The sequence below is a fragment of the Coffea eugenioides genome, chromosome 6 (genome assembly GCF_003713205.1).
Source record: "Coffea eugenioides isolate CCC68of chromosome 6, Ceug_1.0, whole genome shotgun sequence".
Taxonomy (NCBI): Eukaryota; Viridiplantae; Streptophyta; class Magnoliopsida; order Gentianales; family Rubiaceae; genus Coffea; species Coffea eugenioides.
Window position 1 is genome coordinate 5,665,958 of NC_040040.1, and position 19,248 is coordinate 5,685,205.

At 45.8% G+C, this 19,248-nt stretch overlaps 2 protein-coding genes across 2 annotated transcripts; one reads left to right on the plus strand and one right to left on the minus strand.

Annotated features, from left to right (window-relative positions):
* Window positions 1-5,865: 5,865 nt before the first annotated feature.
* Window positions 5,866-7,218, plus strand: LOC113773451. Its single transcript, XM_027318099.1, has one exon. It carries the CDS (start codon window positions 5,866-5,868, stop codon window positions 7,216-7,218), a length of 1,353 nt encoding a protein of 450 aa, XP_027173900.1.
* A 7,388-nt stretch (window positions 7,219-14,606) lies between these two features.
* LOC113774739 (serine/threonine protein phosphatase 2A 57 kDa regulatory subunit B' beta isoform) lies at window positions 14,607-18,716 on the minus strand. The gene is made up of 2 exons (XM_027319350.1): window positions 17,140-18,716; window positions 14,607-15,333 (listed from the first exon to the last, which is right to left on the minus strand). Exons 1-2 carry the CDS (start codon window positions 18,310-18,312, stop codon window positions 15,031-15,033), a joined length of 1,476 nt encoding a protein of 491 aa, XP_027175151.1. The 5' UTR covers window positions 18,313-18,716; the 3' UTR covers window positions 14,607-15,030.
* Between the last annotated feature and the right edge of the window lie 532 nt (window positions 18,717-19,248).

The window sequence follows — 19,248 nt, forward strand, 5'->3', positions numbered from 1 at the left end:
CGTCTGACACATGCGCAGACGGCAGTCAGTTTGGTCAAGTGCGGATGTGCCCAATCAGCACGTCCGCGACTGACCAGGCCACTGCTGATCTGAACATCTGTCAGACGAGGACGTGCTGACTAGGCACGTCCTCTCTGACACCCACTGACTGCGTCTGCGTATTTGCCCATCAGAGAGCAGTAGTGTCTCACCACATCAGTTCGGGTAGTTTGTTGTATTTGTTGCTTCCCCTTAGTGGGATAATCCAATTATCTTGGAATGCAATTTAGTAGGTTCAACAATCAATGTGCAACCAGGAATAAGATTCCACGCTTTTCCTGACTGATTTTTTAGGTTGCTTTTGAGTTTGTTGCTTTCCATTGGAAAAGTTAAAGGTACTATTGCTACTGGTATGCGGGAGGACAAGCAGGGGAATTATTTGGAATATTGTCCAAAAATTAAAATGTCAGGAAAATTGTAACTGGACAAAGGGTAAAATATCAAAAAAAATTTCGTGATTTATTTAATTTAATTCTTCCTGATTTGAAAATCTATAAATTTATATTATGATTTCATGTGATTTCGATTAAATTAAATTAAAAATTGAATGACAAGAAGACAGAGTAGTGATTGTATTATTGGCTTTGCATGGCAATTCGGGTCTTCCATTATTTTCCATTACAATTTTGTTTTTTTTAAAAAAAAAATTATTAATTGCGCACAAGGATGCAAGTCAAGACTTAAAGAGCAGTTTGATCTCTTGAAGAATTTTGAAATGCTACATTCCATTATTTTTGGGACGGTAATTTGGGTTAAACAAATAATCTATATAGTGTGAACAATTTTGGTCATTCTTTAAATTTTTTATTTAGTATATGTTTATCATTAACATAATACATTTTGCAAGGCCTAGTTGTCTCTTTCTTTTCCAATTCTTGTTTTGTTGAAATCTTGTCCTTGCAATTCTTCCGTAATCAAAGAGATAAAGAGGCAACGAAAGTCAACTATTGGTGCCACAATACACTTTTATGAAACATTGGAATTTATGCTTAATTTCTTAAGGCCAAACATGAAACGCGGTAAGGGTAAAAAAAAGTGCCTTTATTTTTATTTTCAGAGAAGATCTGCCTCTGATGAGAAATAAAGGTGCAGTTATTGATATTGCAAGGATTATCTTTGTTTATTTGATTATTTATTGTGACATAAGGTATAAATTTGGTACAAAATATAAAACGTGTGAGAATTATTTATTTCTTATTTAATCATTTATTACGAAATACAAGAGATGCGAATTTCGTAAAAAGAAAATTAATTATGCAAGGAATGTCCTTGGCTAATTTAATTCGATATGACACAAAAAAAAAAGAGATTTAAATTTCTTAAAGAGAATTTAGGAGAAAAGGTTTGCCTTCATATGTTCATGTCCTTTTAAAGAAACTCAAGTGTACGACTTTGGCAGTTCAATGAAAAAATAACGAGGAGAGAAAATTTAATTTAGAAGAGAAAGGATTGTGGTACAAAAAAAATTTTTTTTTTGGGAGCTGTTTTGAGAGAAGAAAAGGTGATCAAGAAAACGTTACCATATTGTATAAATCTGTTGATACTTGCTTGATGAGCAAAAGGCATTGCAACAATTTTTAGTGAATAAGTCTCTCTCCAATATTTCTTCCCACTGAAAAAAAAAAGAAGATAAGAGTAGAAGAAAAATGGACTAGTTGGATATTAAGGAAATCTCTCTATTTCTTTCTCTCTTTTTTTTCTCTATATTTCTTCAACCCCCCCACCCCTAACCCCCCGGGAGTTTTTTTTTTTTTTTTGTCCTCTCAACTTCCATTCCCAATTTTAAAAAAATTGAAAAATGAATTGAACTTGAAAAATATAGAACTTTCTCTGGAATATATTTTTAGCATCTTTTCCCTTCCATTTCCATCCAAAGGAGGTTGGCAAAACTTAATGAGATGGACTAAGCTTCTGTCAGTTGAGCCCAGCCGGCTGTCACTTATCCTTACAATAAACATATCCCAAACTGACTACCGTCTGTGCATGTGTCAGACGCGGACGTGCTGACTAGGCACGTCCGCTCTGACACCCACTGAATTTTGTACAGAGCAGGTTTCGGTGGAATTTTTAATTATGCGTCCGTGCTGACTCAGCACGGTCGCTATAGTTTGAGAAAAGATCCGTGTCAGAGGTACATTTGGCGAATTGTTTTTTTTTAACCTATAAACTAAGAAATTAGCCTAAATTTAAAGGTAGTGGCTATTGACTGATGAACCATGCAATTATTATTGTAACTCCAAAAATTTAATGTGTCTACCCACAATAGATAATTTACTGCAACCAACATCCTGAATTAATTATCCATTTCTCTATTTAAAGAAAAAAAATAAAAAAATGGCCTCCATCCATGTTGTTCTACCCACCTATTTCATCAATCCTTAATGATCGCTGAGGGTGGTTGTTTCGGTTTGACTCAACCACCTCGACTCTTTTGGGCTGCACCCTCCTTGGCAATAAGGCTCTTAGTCTTTCACCTCGGCTTACCGTACCGAGGTGAGTTGCACAGTCGAGTCCGCCATCCGACCCAATCATCCCAGTCCACGGAGCGATTTGGGATGAGGTCCTAGTCTGATGGGACAGCTAAGAACAGGTCACAGTCTGACACCTATAGGAAGACAAGACATCTGATGGGACCCGTCCGATAGACTTGATGGGACAAACTGACACGCTCAGTCAGTCAGGACTTAGAAAATTGATTCCTACTGTCATTCCTTCCCATTTGTCCCCTATAAATACTGGGATCTCACTCAAAAGAAAGGGAGACGCTTTTAACACTGTAAGAAGCACTATATTTAAAATCTCCAGCTTCCCTCTTGAAATTAGACTAACTAGATCGTCGAAGGTAAACCGAAGGACTTTACCCCACCTCTGACAATTTGAGCAAGTGACTTCTACGGGGCCGTACCCATTTCAGGAGAGTTACTCCCGCATTCAGGTACCGTTTGCTGAACCCGAAAATCACCTCTTCAACTGGCGCCGTCTGTGAAAAACTAAAAACATTTAGAAAATGAAACCTACGCGTTCTAAGAGCAGAAAGGCTCTCACCATTGGGGCGGAGTCTGGCCTGGTACAATACAGTCTGGACCCGCAGCTTCCACTATAGCCTCCTGCCCTAACCCGCTTCCAATTGGATTTTGGTGCTGCACCAGATGGAAACTTTTCATTTCTTTGAAAGAAAAAATGAAAAAGGAAAAAAATTATCAGAGAAATCAAAACTTTCTTCTACCGACAATAAAATAAGCCCTTATTCCACAGAGAGAGAGAGAGAGGAGCAATGTTAAAAAACCTTCATGAGGGAGAGGGCATAATTGGAATAACGGGTCTGAGGAAGGCGAAGCAGAGGAGATTGGTGGATTTTGGGGAGGGGCTTGGCTGCAGGGGATGAGGCCCTCCAGGGCACATCTTTTTGCAGCACTGCTCCACCCTTTTTAGACATCTTTTTATATTACTACGTAGTAAACTTAAGTCCTCCCAATATTAAACAGAGTATCACCCGGCGGCGGCGGCGGCGGCGGCGGCTCTCAGAATGAGGTGTTGTTTGGAGGAAAAGAACTGCAGTGCTGAGTGTGGGGTGGGACTGAAGGAGAACGGAAGATAAGCGTCTTCAGTCGGGATAAATTAATGGATAAAAGAGCAAAAAGCAAAAAAGAATGGGTGAACCAAAGAGAAATTAGACAGCGAACGTGAGAGTTGGAGGCAGAGGCCCCAGAATTAGAGAATTATCTCATCCAATATTTAGTGACTACTACTACCACTAAATTCTTTCTGGAATTGTTTCCTAGCCCAGCGGTACCAGATCGACTTTCATTTTCAGATATTTTGACATTCCTCAAATCCTAAATTTACACGTAGTGGCTGTTGACTGATGAACCATGCAATTATTATTGTAACTCCGAAAATTTAATGTGTCTACCCACAATAGATAATTTACTGCAACTAGCATCCTCAATTAATTATCCATTTCTCTATTTAAAGAAAAAAAATAAAAAAAATGTTGTTAAGCTACCCACCTATTTCACCAATCCTTAATGAGGTGGCTGTATTTACTTCGATTCGGCAGAGAAGAAGGTACCTACCTACTTCATTATCTCACTCCGATGTGAGAAGCCCCCGAATTCAATCAAAATACTATATGAAAGTGCTAATTCATAAAGTAGATACACCAAAATCTTCCGTGGCTGGCTGGCAGATGACAAACGGACGCTATAATCAGGGGGAGGGGGGTTTGGGTAACTGAGGATGGTCATTTCGGCTTAGATAATCCGAGGCCTGGTACTCTGATACATCCTGAGGCGCATCCTCGGCACGTTACTTATCGAGGACATCATAACCAGTGTACCACCTCGGCTAAAATCTTCAGGTCGTTAGCCGAGGTGACGCCTGACTGATAGACGCCTACAAAAGATAGGAAATGACACCTGACACACCTGACATCTGATGGACAGCTGCTCTGACACACGCCGTCTGAACTTGGCGGGTGTCCAATCGAACCTTTTCATAAAGGGCAGTCAAATCCACCAGATGCACTGACCATCTCCGATCCTTAGGGACCTACAATGCCAGTCTCTCTTCCCAACAAATCCCCTATAAATACCCAACGTATCCACTAAGAGAGGGGATGACCAATTCTCTGGTAAAGCATACTAATCTTCTTTACTACTATATTATTTCTTCACTGCCAAGCTGACTTAAGCTTCGGAGTTATACTGGGGGATTCAACCCTTCTCGTGATCTCAGCAGGTGACCTCGTCCCAGTGAACTGCCCAGAGTAAGGATTCTTCCCCAAAGCTGAAGGCTCACTCCAGCAGGACAAGATTCACCTCTTCAATTGGCGCCGTCTGTGGGAACGTGAAGATATCAGAATATGAAGCCTACGCGTTCTAAGAGCAGGAAAGCTCTCACTATTGGTGCTGAGCAAAGCAATGCAGCTCAACAGGAAGATATTTCAGAAGGGCAGAAGTCCCCAAGGACTCAACCCGCAAACGAAGAAGCCATAACACGTATGGCCGAGTTTGTAACCGAGAACCCCAACATCTTTGAGGAATTGGGGAGGTACCTAAAAAGGCAGGGCAAACAGAAAGCTGAGTCCTCCAAAAGGAAGTCAGATGGATCCCCTGAAGGTTCATCTGACGAGGAATCTGATGGGAGGCGCCTAAGCCGGAGTGCTTCGAAGCGGGCATTCTCCAAAGCCACCTCTAAGGTAGCCTCCCTGACCAAGGCATTTTCCCGGGGGCTCTTGGGGCGACGACCTGAGGAAGAACCTCGGCCCCTGGGAATACCCGGGGTGAACTACATGAGGGCTCCACCTTTCACCGATGACATTAATGAGGAAAGGCTTCCTCCAAACTTTAAGCTCCCCTCGATACCATCTTATGACGGCCGAGGTGATCCCGAAGATCACATCCACGCCTTCATCTCAGCCTTCCGTTTATACTGCATCCCTGACCCTGTCATATGCTGAGCTTTTCCAGTGTTTCTCCAGGGGACAGCTCGAAAATGGTTCTGGGGATTAGAACCTAGGAGCATCTCGACTCTGGGGGAATTAGTGGAGAGATTCCTCCATCGGTTCATCTCCTCCCGATCTACGACCAGGACCTCGGCTTACTTGCTGAACATGCAGCAGAACCCGGGGGAGTCACTTCGGTCGTACGTCCAGAGGTTCCATGAGGAAAGCGTACAAATACCAAGCAAGTCACCATTGCTGCATTCACCCATGGGCTTGTGTCCGGAGTGTTCAACACGGGGATCCACAAGAAGTATCCCCGCACACTCCACGAACAATGGTTGAAAGTCGAGAAGGGCATACAGGCCGAGGACCTCAACTGCATGAAAAAAGAAGTCCAAGCTGCCCGCCCGAGAGCTGACCCCCGAAGAGGGAAGGAGCTTGGCCGAAGTGAAACGGGGACAGGAAGCGGCTTCCAGAGTCCCGGCCGAGATCGTCGCAGTGTGTTTGACAGGATCTCCAAGGGGAAGTCACCCATCCCCGAGTCCGAACTGACTCCCCTGAACACCACCCGATCTCGGGTGTTATCCGTAATGGAACAAAACAACCTCGGGAAGGCACCCTCCAAGATGTACGGCAGCCGAGATAAGAGGAATTCGAACCTTTACTGCTTGTATCACCGGGATATAGGGCACGAAACTGAGGATTGCAATGATCTCAAAAAGGAGATTGAGAACCTCATCAGGCAGGGACACCTGAAGCAGTTCATCCGCCGAGGTGGAAGTCATCAGCGTGACGAAAACCGACGTGATAGACGAGGTGACCAACGCCAAGACGAAAGGCGTACATCGACAACCAGCTGCCGACCTCCTGAGGATCCTAGGGAGCCAAAAAGGCCTCCTCGAGACGGATCTTCAGGTCAAGGGTTGGGATACGGGCCAAACATTGCCGGAGTCATCAACACCATTGCCGGAGGTCCGATGGGAGGAGATAGCCAGAATTCTCGGAAGAGGACCTACAGGCAAGCTAACCCGGATCAGGCTGAGTCGAGTTCTCGCCTATCCGAAGTCATTTCTTATGGCCCTACCGATCCCGTCCCAGCTGCCTCCAGCAGTCACGAGGCACTAGTGATCGAAGTGCTCACCAACAATTACATCGTTAAGAAGGTCTACATTGACCCAGGGAGTTCGGTAGATGTCATGTACCTTCGTACTTTTGAGAGCCTTAAGCTGGCTAGGGAGCATATGACCCCGGTGCGAACTCCCCTCGTAGGGTTTGGGGGACACATCGTCCACCCCGAGGGCATGGTGACCCTGACGGTGACCGTGGGGCACCACCCCCGCTGCCGAACTATCCCTGTGAACTTTGTGGTAGTTAAGGCCGACTCCCCATACAACTTGCTTCTGGGTCGACCTACCCTTAATGCCCTGCGGGCGGTATACTCTACCTACCACCTGAGCTTCAAGTTTTCTACCCCCGCGGGGATCGCCGAGGTCAGCAGCGACGTCTGCGCTGCTCGGGAGTGCTACCTCGCCACCTTACAAGCAGCTTCTACATCGACCGCCGATGTGAGATCTGAGAAGAGGTCAAATATCCTCTCGATAGACTGCATTGATCCTCAGCAAGCTGAGAAGATTCCAAGGCTGGAGACTGGGGATGAGGTCGAAGAGATTCCCCTGGACCCCACGAAGCCTGATCGGACGATCCGCGTCGGCACCCGACTGCAGATGAGATGAGGTATGGTGGACCTCCTCAGAGAATACCGGGACGTCTTTGCTTGGGCTGCAGATGAGGTTCAAGGAGTCCCACACCATCTCATGATACATGAGCTGAATGTCGACCCCCAAGTCCGCCCGGTTAAATAGAAAAGAAGGCACCTCGGCCCTGAGCGCAGCCGAGCTGTGGGTGAAGAAGTGGACAAACTCTTGCCCGCAAAGATAATCCGGGAGGTCCAATATCCCACCTGGTTATCTAATCCGGTCATGGTTAAGAAGGATACCGGGGCTTGAAGGATGTGTGTCGACTTCACCGACCTCAACAAAGCTTGTCCTAAGGACTGCTACCCATTGCCCAAGGTCGACACCTTGGTGGACTCGGCAATGGGTTATGAGGTCCTTTGCTTTTTGATGCCTTCAAGGGGTATCACCAGATCGGAATGAGTCCGGAAGATCAGGAGAAAACCGCCTTCTACACTGACCAAGGCACATATTGTTACACCACCATGCCTTTCGGACTGAAGAACGCCGGGGTCACGTACCAACGCTTGGTTAACCAAACTTTTAAATCTCAGATCGGACGGACTGTCGAGGCCTACGTAGATGATATCCTTCTGAAAAGCCAGACGACCTCCACATTCCTGTCCGACCTGAAAGAAGTCCTAGAAGTCCTTCGGAAGACGCGAATGATGCTAAACCCCAAGAAGTGTGTTCTTGGGGTCACTTCGGGGAAGTTTTTGGGCTACCTCGTCTCCAGGCGGGGTATTGAAGCAAACCCAGACAAGGTGAGGGCAATTCAAGAAATGTCTCCACCTCGGTGCATCCGCGACGTCCAGAGGCTGACGGGGCGGTTGGCCGCCCCGAATCGATTCTTATCGCAATCAGCTTCCAAGGCGTTGCCATTTTTCAAGGTCCTAAAAAAGGCGGACAGCTTCTCCTGGACCGAGGAATGTCAACAGGCCTTCGAACAACTGAAGGAATACCTTCATCACCTCCCAACACTCACCTCATCTAATCCAGGGGACAAGTTATTCTTGTACTTATCTGCTGCAGCCGAAGCTGTAAGTGTCGTGTTGATAAGGGAAGAAGGTGTACAAATGCCTGTTTATTATGTCAGCCGAGTCCTCCGAGGTCCGGAGACCAGATATACTCAGGCGGAGAAGCTCGTGCTGGCCTTAATCCATGCAGCCCGTAGGCTTAAGCCCTACTTTTTAGCCCACCACATTTGCCTGAGAACTGACCAACCACTTCGGCAAGTCTTATCACGGCCAGAGGCCTATGGACGCCTCACCAAGTGGGCCATCGAACTGGGAGAATACGACCTGTCTTACGAACCTCGCACATCAATCAAAGCTCAGGCTCTTGCGGACTTTCTAGCCGAGCTCACCTTTGATGAAGTAAAGGAAGCCATCCCAGCCATCACCCCGGCTCCCGCCGAGTCTCAACGGTGGATTTTGCATGTGGACGGTTCGTCTAACAGTGAGGGTAGTGGGGCAGGCTTGCTCCTCAAAGACCCCCAAGGAGAAATATGCTCATATGCGTTGAGGTTTGACTTTACTGCTTCTAACAATGAGGCCGAATACGAGGCAGTCAATGCCGGCCTGCAGCTAGCTCGTAAGCTCGGGGCCGCACACATTCTAGTCTACAGCAACTCTCAGCTCGTCGTGTGCCAAATACTAGGCGAATACGAGGCCAGGGAAGAGATGATGCGTCGCTACCTCACCAAGGTCCTCCAGCTGGTAGCACACTTCGAGTCCTTTGAAGTCCAAAGGATACCTCGGTCACAGAACAGAAGGGCTGATGCCCTCTCCCGCCTCGCTTCCACCTCCTTCTCTGACCTGAATAAAACGGTCCTCGTGGAAGTGTTAGCCGAGCCGGGATACATAGGGGAGATCGTGTACCCCGTCTACCCTGGGGACACCTGAATGGGCCCCCTGATCCGGTTTCTCAGCCGGAATGAGCTCCCTGAGGACCGAGCTGAAGCAAGAAAGCTTCAACGCAAAGCAACTCGGTACACCCTACGACAGAATCTCCTGTATAAGAGGTCGTACCTTGGCTCCTGGCTGCGGTGCGTTACGTCAGAAGAAGGCGAAAGGATCCTCCAGGACATTCATGAGGGACTCTGTGGTGCTCATGTCGGCTATAGGATGCTCGTCAAAAAAGCTCTGTTGCTCGGGTACTTTTGGCCCACTATGAGGGTGGATGCCCAGGTCATGGTCCTTAGTTGCCCCTCTTGCCAGCACCACGCCCATGAGCACCACCAGCCAACCAATCTTATGATTCCCATCACCTCGCCGTGGCCGTTCGAGTAATGGGGAACTGATATAATCGGCCCATTCCCCAGGGCTCCGGGAAATTATGCCTACGTGGTCGTGGCAGTGGACTATTTTACCAAATGGGTTGAGGCTGAACCTCTGAGAAGCATCACTGGAGCTGCCGTTTAAAAATTCTTTTGGAAGAGTGTGGTCTGCCGCTTCGGCCTGCCCCGAGTGGTCATCTCGGATAATGGCAGGCAGTTCGCGGATAATCCTTTCAAGGCATGGTGCGAAAACTTAGGGATCAAGCAGCATTTCACTTCGGTTGGACACCCTCAAGCCAATGGACAGGCCGAAAACTTCAACCGTACCCTCCTTCACGGCCTCAAGACCAGGTTCCATCGAGCTGGATCGTCATGGATGGAAGAGCTTCCCAGCGTGTTGTGGTCCTACCGAACCACACCGAGGTCAGCAACGCAAGAAACTCCATTTTCTCTAACTTATGGGTCCGAAACTGTTGTCCCAGCCAAATTCATTACCCCAAGTCCACGAATGGCGGCATATGCCGCCGAAGTCAATGAGGAGGAACTGCGAGTTGACCTCGACCTCGCCGAGGAGAGACGTGATATGGCCGCCGCCAAAGTTGCTCTCTATAAGAATATCCTAACTGGTTACTACAATGCTCGGGTCAAACACCTACGGTTCAACCCGGGAGACCTCGTGCTCCGGAAGAACTCGGTCAGCCGAGCTGAACCTTAGGGCAAACTGAACTCTAAGTGGGAGGGACCATACCGAGTTGTGGAGTCCAGCCAAAATGGATATTGTAAATTGGCGTATCGAGATGGTTCTCGGGTGCCCCGAACTTGGCACGCTGAAAATCTTAAGCTGTATTACCCTTGAGGGGTACGTGTTTCTAATTTTAAGTCTTGAGTTATTTCTCACTTCTTCTCATTTCATTACAAGTGAAAAATAAGGGGACAAAGCAGTAGTCAAAAGAAGAAAACCGAACTCAATCAAAAAGAAGGCAAAAATATGCAAGAACAAAAAGTCAACTTTATTGAAGTGCGAGAAGTAAAAGGCCGAGGTTATCTATGACCTCGGCCCCTAGTTACAAAAGTGAAAGGCCATGGTTATCTATGACCTCGGCCCTCTATTACAAAGCACGTGCTCCTAAGCACTCCCTACCCCAGGATCCTGACCTCCCACGGTCTCACCTTCGGCCTCGGCGCCTTGCTGACCTTCAGCTTCCCCGTCGGCCTGGGTCCCTTCACTGCCCTCACCATCTAATTCAAACTCCTGGAGCCATTTGTTGAATTCAGCACGAACCTCGGCTAAGTCTCTCCCGGCCTGGATGCCCTCGGCCATACGGTCGCACAGCTCCTTGGCATCTTCATTGTAGTGAGGAGCGCTTTGAAGGGACTCCAGCTGCCCAGAAGAAAGAAAAGGCATCGCATCGTTAACAGCCGAAGTGTAGCCAAGCATAAAGGTTGGGCGTGTGAGTTCGCCGAGGTCGTGAGTGAAGGACTTCGACTTCCGGAATGCCTCCACGGCAGTGACCTCGGCCTTGTCTATTGCCGCCTTGGTCGACTGTTCTTCTTGGGTCCTTCTCCCTCTCTCTTCATCAAGGGCAGTTATCAGGGAGTTGTTCGCGACTTCGGCCTTCTTCCTTTCCACCTCGGCCTTGTCTCGCTCCAACTCAGTTGCCCTTAGCTTCTCTTCTAGATCGGCAATCCTCTTCTGAAGCTCGGCAGGTGGCTCGTAATTCTGCATGAAATGCCCATAACGTTGGAGCATCTCGGCAAAGAAGGCCGTGATGGAAGCCCAGGAGACCGAGGCGCTCTGCATCAACTCGGCAGGAGTGAGCTTCCTTGTGTAGGTGTTGTCCCGAGGCAGCACCGAGTGCACCAGAAGCTCATGCGCGACCAGGGGGTTTTTACAGCAGTCGTTGACGTTGATTTCCCACTCCGGACACCAGTGCGCTCCGGGGTGCCTCTTGTCCTCCCCGGCCTCATTCGAGGGCACGTGATGGAGGTTGAACAACGATGACCCCGTGACAGATTTCTCCGGGAGCACGGTCACACCTTGACCCCGAGGTGGAGTGGCTATTGTCACGCCTCGGATAGGAACCCCTACCGGGATGGCGGAGGCTTTAGACTCTTCCTAGGCGTGGCCAAGGTGTGGGAGCCTTCGCCTACGATCACCACGGCAGGCTCACGGCTGCCCGTTGTCGCGGTGGCCTTCTTAGCTGGCCTGGCGGAGGGTTCAGCAGCGTCTTTGCGTTTCTTGGGTGGTCTCTTTACTACCTCGACGTCTCCCGAGGTTATCAGATCAGAAATTTTCTTCACTGCAAAGAGTGAAAGAGTTAGTTAGAACTCAAGATGGATAAATAAAGAAGGGAAATAGAAAAGTACTAGGTCTTTTCAGCCTAGTAGAAATGAGGATGGAGTGATCCGAGCTGATCAATGCTCGGCTGAGGCCTCCTTCCACGAGCACCACTTCGGGAAAATCCCAGCAGTTAATTTTGAGGTCCGACCCCGTTAACTTCTGGAGGTTACGCTCCTCTAACTTGCCCGGGGACGTCTCTTTAACCGGGGTGGAAGGCTTCCACCAGAACCCCCGGGGGAAGTACTCGGTCGGGATGAAGAAGAAATTTCGCTTCCACTCTTTTATCGAGCTCGGAGCGTCAACCACTACTTTAGGAACTTTGTTCCCGAAGTAAAACCAACCCTTCTCACTTCCGCTGTTCTTGAGCGAGTAACAACGGCGGAAGAGGTTGACAGTGGGCTCTATCTCCTGATGTCGGCAAAGCAGTTGGAAGCCGACGAGGACGCGAATGGCATTCGGGGTGAGCTGAGTGATTCTCACCCCCAGTACCTCAGGCAGTCCCGGAGAAATCTTGTTGTGGGCACCCTGAGCCCGGCCTCCAGTTGTTCCACGTAAATTGCCACTCTACCCTTCGGAGGCAGTGCGGCAGACTGGTGTGGCTGAGGTACATAAATACTGTAGTCCTTCCTCCAGGGATACTTGCGGACCACCTCGGCAATGGAGGCTCGCCCCATGTTACTGCTAAAGGCAGGCATCTGGCCGTAGTTAAGTGTCGATACATTCGGAGGAGAGGATGGTTCTTGCACGCCTGCGTCCCTAGGGACCTCATTCCCGAGGTCATCGTTATATAGGACCTCGGGTTCGATCTCGAACTCCTCGTGCTGCCCCGCCTCGGCATCTTGCTGCCCTTCAGTTGCCCCGGCTTGGTGAGACACCTCAGCACCTCCTTCCCCGACGTCGGAAGCAGTTCTTTCCTCGGAGGGGTCAGGCATCTCTGCCTCGGTAAAGTTAGGCCTTACCGTTTCCTTGTGTGTGCGGGCCGTTCTGGCCATTATTACGAAGAAGAAAGAAGTGAACTTACTTTGAAGAGGTTGTTTGGGAAAATTGCCGAAGTGAAAAAGCGCAGGAACAGAGCTCTGAGGTGATTTACGATTTTTGGTGAAGAATGGAACGGTAAAAAGGGCCCCTATTTATAGGCAACTGGGGGAGACCGAAGAGGCGGAACCTTTGGGATTCCTTAAAGCGCTCACTCTCTCTCCTCATTAATGAAGATACTGTTCATCTGACGGTTGATTTTACGGATCCGACGTCAAAGCTGACAGCCATCGTTTCATTCCTCTATCAGTCCCATCCATACAGTCCTGACGTGTCCTTACTGTGTTGCGTGTTCTACCCGCTCATTAGCCTCGGGAAGGAACGACCTCGGAAAACCACGACATTGCCCTTCCCGAAGCTTGGGGGGCTTGGTGAGGATGGTCACTTCGATTTAGATAATCCGAGGCCTGGTACTCTGATACATCCTGAGGCGCCGCCTCGGCACGTTACTTATCGAGGACATCATAACCAGTGTACCACCTCGGCTAAAATCTTCAGGTCGTTAGCCGAGGTGACGCCTGACTGATAGACGCCTACAAAAGATAGGAAATGACACCTGACACACCTGACATCTGATGGACAGCTACTCTGACACACGCCGTCTGAACCTGGCGGGTGTCCAATCGAACCTTTTCATAAAGGGCAGTCAAATCCACCAGATGCACTGATCATCTCCGATCCTTAGGGACCCACAATGCCAGTCCCTCTTCCCAACGAATCCCCTATAAATACCCAACGTATCCACTAAGAGAGGGGATGACCAATTCTCTGGTAAAGCATACTAATCTTCTTTACTACTATATTATTTCTTCACTGCCAAGCTGACTTAAGCTTCGGAGCTATACTGGGGAATTCAACCCCTCTCGTGATCTCAGCAGGTGACCTCATCCCAGTGAACTGCCCAGAGTAAGGATTCTTCCCCAAAGCTGAAGGCTCACTCCAGCAGGACAAGATTCACCTCTTCAGTAACGTTTGAGGGCTCATCTCATGACCGGCGCGGCGCTGATAAGCGAATTAGGACCTTATCAAGAAGTGAGAATTTCGTGGCTTACATCCCTTTTATTTAGTCCTTTTTATTTTTATTTTTCTCTGTTTGTCCCCGTCCCGTCTGCTGTTACATTTGTGATAAGAGATCCCATAACCCTCTGGAACATTAACCACGTAAAGCCAAACATCTCTCCAATCCAAATTTCATACCTTCACTTTTCTACTCCCCTTTTGTAAGTTATCATAATCGCGAAGAATAACAAAAAATCGACCGTGTTTGCCAAAATATAATCCAAGAAATTAGCCATGTTCTTGATGTTTAGAAAGATATAATAGTAGATCGCATCGCATGCAAGTAGTACGCCACTTTTCAAGCAAACCGGACGGCATTGCTTCGCCAAGAAGATGCGTGGAACGTAGCAGCTCTATCATTTAACCACCTCTAACCCTGTCCCCAGTATCTAGTGCCAATTAGGCATTTTGTCTCGTAGATTCACAGAAAAGCACTTGTGCTCGAGAAGCTATAAACAAAATTGAAGCTAATTGGACCAGTAACGTCCAAATTTTTCAACATCAAAGTAACCAAAACGCAATCTAAATCATGTACCATCATGGACTGGCCATCCTTAAATATTTTCTTAGTTTCAGCTCTTCCACAACAGCACGACCTTTTAATCCTACTTCTTCATTTTAGGAATCAAGTATAAGGAATGCATTACAAAACAGGCAGAGAGTATTCTCATTATAAGCAATGAAAGTATTCCACTAAATCACTGTAACTTCTCCTAGTGAATGCTTCTCTAGATAGAGGGAGAGGGGAAGAGGTATGGTTCAAACAACTACATCGACAGAAAACAAGACCGCTATTGAAAGTACAAATACAAGAGAATTAAAATTTCCCTCATCTGGTGGAAAACGTATAACAAATACAAGAGATATTGCACAAACCACTCTTAATTTGGGGAACATGGTCAGAAATTTTAATACATCTAAATTACATGCCTGCTACATCACCCATTATCTTCAATGCTCAGGCAAAATGAAAATTTAAAGAGTAAAAAGAAAGAATACCATCAATAAGAGAAGAGCATGTCCATGGATCATGCATCCATTAATCTGGTAAGCAATCTATACCACCTGGAGAGATCAGGTATTCCATGACAACATCCATTCAGCCCCCTTGTGCTGCAGCAGCAGCCAATCTTTGCCATGTCAATTGTCGCTGCTCTTCTAACTCTTTGGCTCTGGCTTCTTTCTCTGCATACTGCCTTTGGCACTCCTCAAATAACTCGACATCCATCTCCAAAAACATTTTTCTGACATTTACAGTCAATCCATGCACTGCCTGATTCCAGTGAGACTGTATGTTCTTTTCCAAAGCTTCAAATATAATTGGTAATATCACATTCCGATTCTGGGCTATTAAGCTCACAATGTGCTCATTATTCCACAAGAAGAGAGCTCGTTCGGCAACCTAAAATTATGTATAGCCTTAGAAAGGATCTAGTAGACATAAAATCTCTTGCATGTATACTATGATACTAGCCAACAAAAATCTAAGATGCCAAAATAGTAAAATTGCAAAGATGGATGAGGATTTTTACTTGCATCCTGCACTAGTTTACACTATAGCGTGCAAATATTATTCATTTCATAATTATACAGCACAGGCTGTAAAATAGCATCAAATGGTCCCCAAAAAAAGAAAAAGAAAAAGAATTTCAAATTTCAGTATATCTTACAAACTAAATCTAATCCGTAACAGCCTCTGCCAAATAATATAAACAAGAAATATGCTGATATCTTGTTAGATCACACAATCCTTTTACATATCATTTACATATTAGAAAAGAAAAGGAAAGCAAAAATTTATGCTATGATTGTAGTCAATTTTCGTATTCCACTGCAGCAGAATACTGATAATGAAGACAGAGTCAAAAGAAGTGCATCTTTATTAACTTAATACGCTCGTACCACAAATGCTGTCCAAGGTGATAACCAGCACTTTAAACAAAGCACTTTCTTTATTAACCTACAATACCAAGTACATGCAACACTGGCATTGTAATTGTGGCTATCGAACCTGCTCCCTAGTGACAAGCAGCAACTAATGCTACTAAATAATTGTTCCAACAAAAGAATTCCTACAGAATCCTTAACATCAAATATATCAAAAAGTTTAGCTGGATCCCCATCAAAATCTACTTAAGCTGATACCAGCTGTGTGAAACAGCTTTAGCATAATCACCAACAGATGCAACAGAACTCCAGAAAGGATCAATTAACAAGACATATGGGCAAAAAATCCATAACAATGACAAAGATGCAACCATTAGGTTAATCGTATAGATGACAGCGAGGAGGCAAAGTCACAAATTTAATCACAAGCGCATCCAACATGAAGCAGCCACAAGAACAAGGCTCAATCAGGGCATAAAGATGAACCACTTAAATAACTCTTGATACTTCTCACATCGTCAGCAAAATTGATAGCAGAAGGGGAACCATGTTTTATCCCTAAGCACAACATTCCCAAACTGCCTACTTTGCAAACAATAACTTACAAACACATTGCACGGAAGTTTATCATACAAGTCAAATTCAGTATGAAAAGAAAGAAAAAGTCGAATTTCACGTAAGATATCTAAATGCTTTTAACATAGCTCTAGGAACAGACCCAGTTGCACTGCTAAGCAGGTACAAAAGGTCATCAACGTTGTAGAGGGGAAAAGACAGGGTTGCAAATATATGCTTATACAAAAAAGGGATTCTAGAGGTTAAGCATTTGGGCACCATCTCTCAAACCCTCCACTAAAGATATATCACCTGGATATGTCAAGCGTACAATGCAAAAGAAACTGAGACAGATTAACCACGTGAAAGGGAACTAATCACGTGAAAGACAAAAGTATTACCACCAACTGAATTTTGGGAAAAAATAAAAAAAAGGCACGCACACAAACAATGAGGAACAATAAAATGCCTAGTGGCTCAAATATAAACGGCTCAATGAGTTAGTGAAAACAAAAACAGCGTTATAGTTTCTAAATCAGCATCCATCTGACAGTTAAAGTTTCTAAAAACAGCTATACGACAGTAAAAGCATTTGGAAGAAGTGGGATTAATGAAATTTATACAAGGTTATAAAGCATCAGAATGTTACAATGCATAAATACATTTTAAGCAACAATTGCAAGGAATCTGAAGCGATCAGTTTATCCGAAACTGTAGCTCTGTGCTGAAATAATAACAGACTAAAATCCAAAAGTTTGCCACAAACCTGAAAATGAGAACTGTTGAGGCAACGAGCTACCTGTCTGAAAAGAGGGACCATGCAACGTTGAAATTCAGCAGCTTGTGTTGCCTCTAGCACTTCTTCGAGTTCCCCTAGAAAGAGAACTTCCTTCTGGCAATTAGTGACTGGCCAGTATTTCAACAAACCCCTTATGACTGTATCCGCCAGCTTGTAATCCTTTTCAACAAACTGAACGATGCAGTATGATAACTGCTGATGATATAAGGCAATCGGCTTTGGCTTGTGGAGTGGTATAAGTGCCCGTACAAGAAACAACTTATGCTCCTCCTTCATAGGTAATGCAAACCCATTAATTATGCTTCCGAGAATCTCCAGCAGTTCCCCAATCCCACTGTGCCTCTCTGTCTCGTATATAAACCGGTAGAAGATATTATTTATAGCCTTCCTAATAAATGGCCTGTGCACCATGAACTTCCCATATATCCTATGAAGAATGGTTTTCAAATACTCCCTCTCTCTTGGATCCTCAGAATCAAACAAATCCAGTAGCTTCAACACAAATGAATGATCAATGTACCTCTTGGCTACCTTAGTATCCGTATCAGATGAAACCACGTATCGCAACAGCAATTCGTATACTAGCTGCAAATGCGGCCACGCGGGATCGAGATACGGCTCCTCCTCTTCAGGGTCTACATTCTCAGACCCTGTATTTTCATGCGAAGCAGGAGGTAAGCACCGGAATATATTCAATGAAATCATCCTCACCATTTCCTCCTGGTTACTCTCCGTAATTTTCCCCGACCCTGATTGTACGTAATCCACCAGCTCCGCCAGAGTTTGCCTCTTGATTTCCTTCTCCCTAACCATCTTCAACGTATCAGAAAAGTCAAATTGGAAGCAACAAATCTGCAGTTTCTTCAAGAACAAATTCTGACGCTCAGTGACTGGCACATCCCGGAACAAAGGCAGGCTCTCGATGGTCCCGGAAGGGGGCAAAGGCGCTGCAGCAGGCATTGTTGTCGTAAGCTGTCCGGAATTGGAAAGAGCTCCACCACGAGAGGCGTGGTTAACCACCACATTGGAAGTGGAAACGGAGCCGGAACTCCTTCCACCACCAGGGGGTGCGTAACCGTAATCCGCGCCATCTGATTTGGACACCTTACGGTGCCCTCTTCTTATAATTTTGTTAAACATTCCTCCCTCCCAATCAAATCCAAAAACCCTAACCCCAGATGCTATATATCCGTTAAATACATAAATAACCAAATTAAGAAAAAATCAAACAATAATTAAGAGCATTAAAGATCAAAACCCTAGAAAATTTCCAAGTTTCAGTTTCTCTGTAGCAAGGGTGTCGAATTTGAATGTGAATGGATCTACTTCTGGAAACAGAGGGAAACGATTGCTGTAAGGTAGGGGATGGATTGGAGCTGAGCTCATGGATCGCCGGAGAGGTGATCGGAGGAAGAGGATGGAAATTTTCCCGGCGATTAAATTGAGAAACGGATTAGAGAGAGGGAAATAGAGATATAGATTTACATATATATCTATGTAAATATTTTAGACAGAGAAAGAATAAGGTAACGAAAAGAGAGAGAGAGAGAGAGGAAATTGGAGATAAATTAAAGTGGGCATGGCGAGGACGAATCATTGGAGATTCTTTTTTTTTTTAACATTTTCTGGAATTTCTTACCGAAAACGAGTTTTACTTATCAATTTTTGTTTTGATTATTTTCAACAGAGAAATTGTGCAGGATTGGGAGAGTAGTAAATCGAATCGGATTTTATCCATTATCTGTTTTTTTTTTTTTTGCCCTTTTTTTGATAATCGGGAGTATAAACCTTAGATAAATGTGGGCGTACACGTGGGCCGAGGTCAAAATATGGGAATGCAGAGAGGACACATGGGATTGTCCCTCTCCCCCAATGGCATCGCAGATAAGTATGAGGTCTGAGTCTGAACCAAAGTAAGTACTCCATTAGCCACTAAAGGGTCTTAATCTCACAGTTGCAGGATTGTGTCCCTCAGTTGTCTCAAGTTCTTTAAGAGTGTGGTACCAGTGTAGTATCACCATTCTTCTTTCCTTCCTGCCTTTAAATAAGGGATAATTTCAGAAACCTCCCCTGAGG

Bases quoted from the DNA above. Each gene is read 5' to 3' on its own strand.
- LOC113773451 (XM_027318099.1), top strand. From the start codon at position 5,866: ATGAAAAAAGAAGTCCAAGCTGCCCGCCCGAGAGCTGACCCCCGAAGA.
- LOC113774739 (XM_027319350.1), bottom strand. From the start codon at position 18,312: ATGTTTAACAAAATTATAAGAAGAGGGCACCGTAAGGTGTCCAAATCA. The intron at 15,334-17,139 runs GTTTGTGGCAAA...ACATAATTTTAG, and splicing joins TCAACAGTTCTCATTTTCAG to GTTGCCGAACGAGCTCTCTT.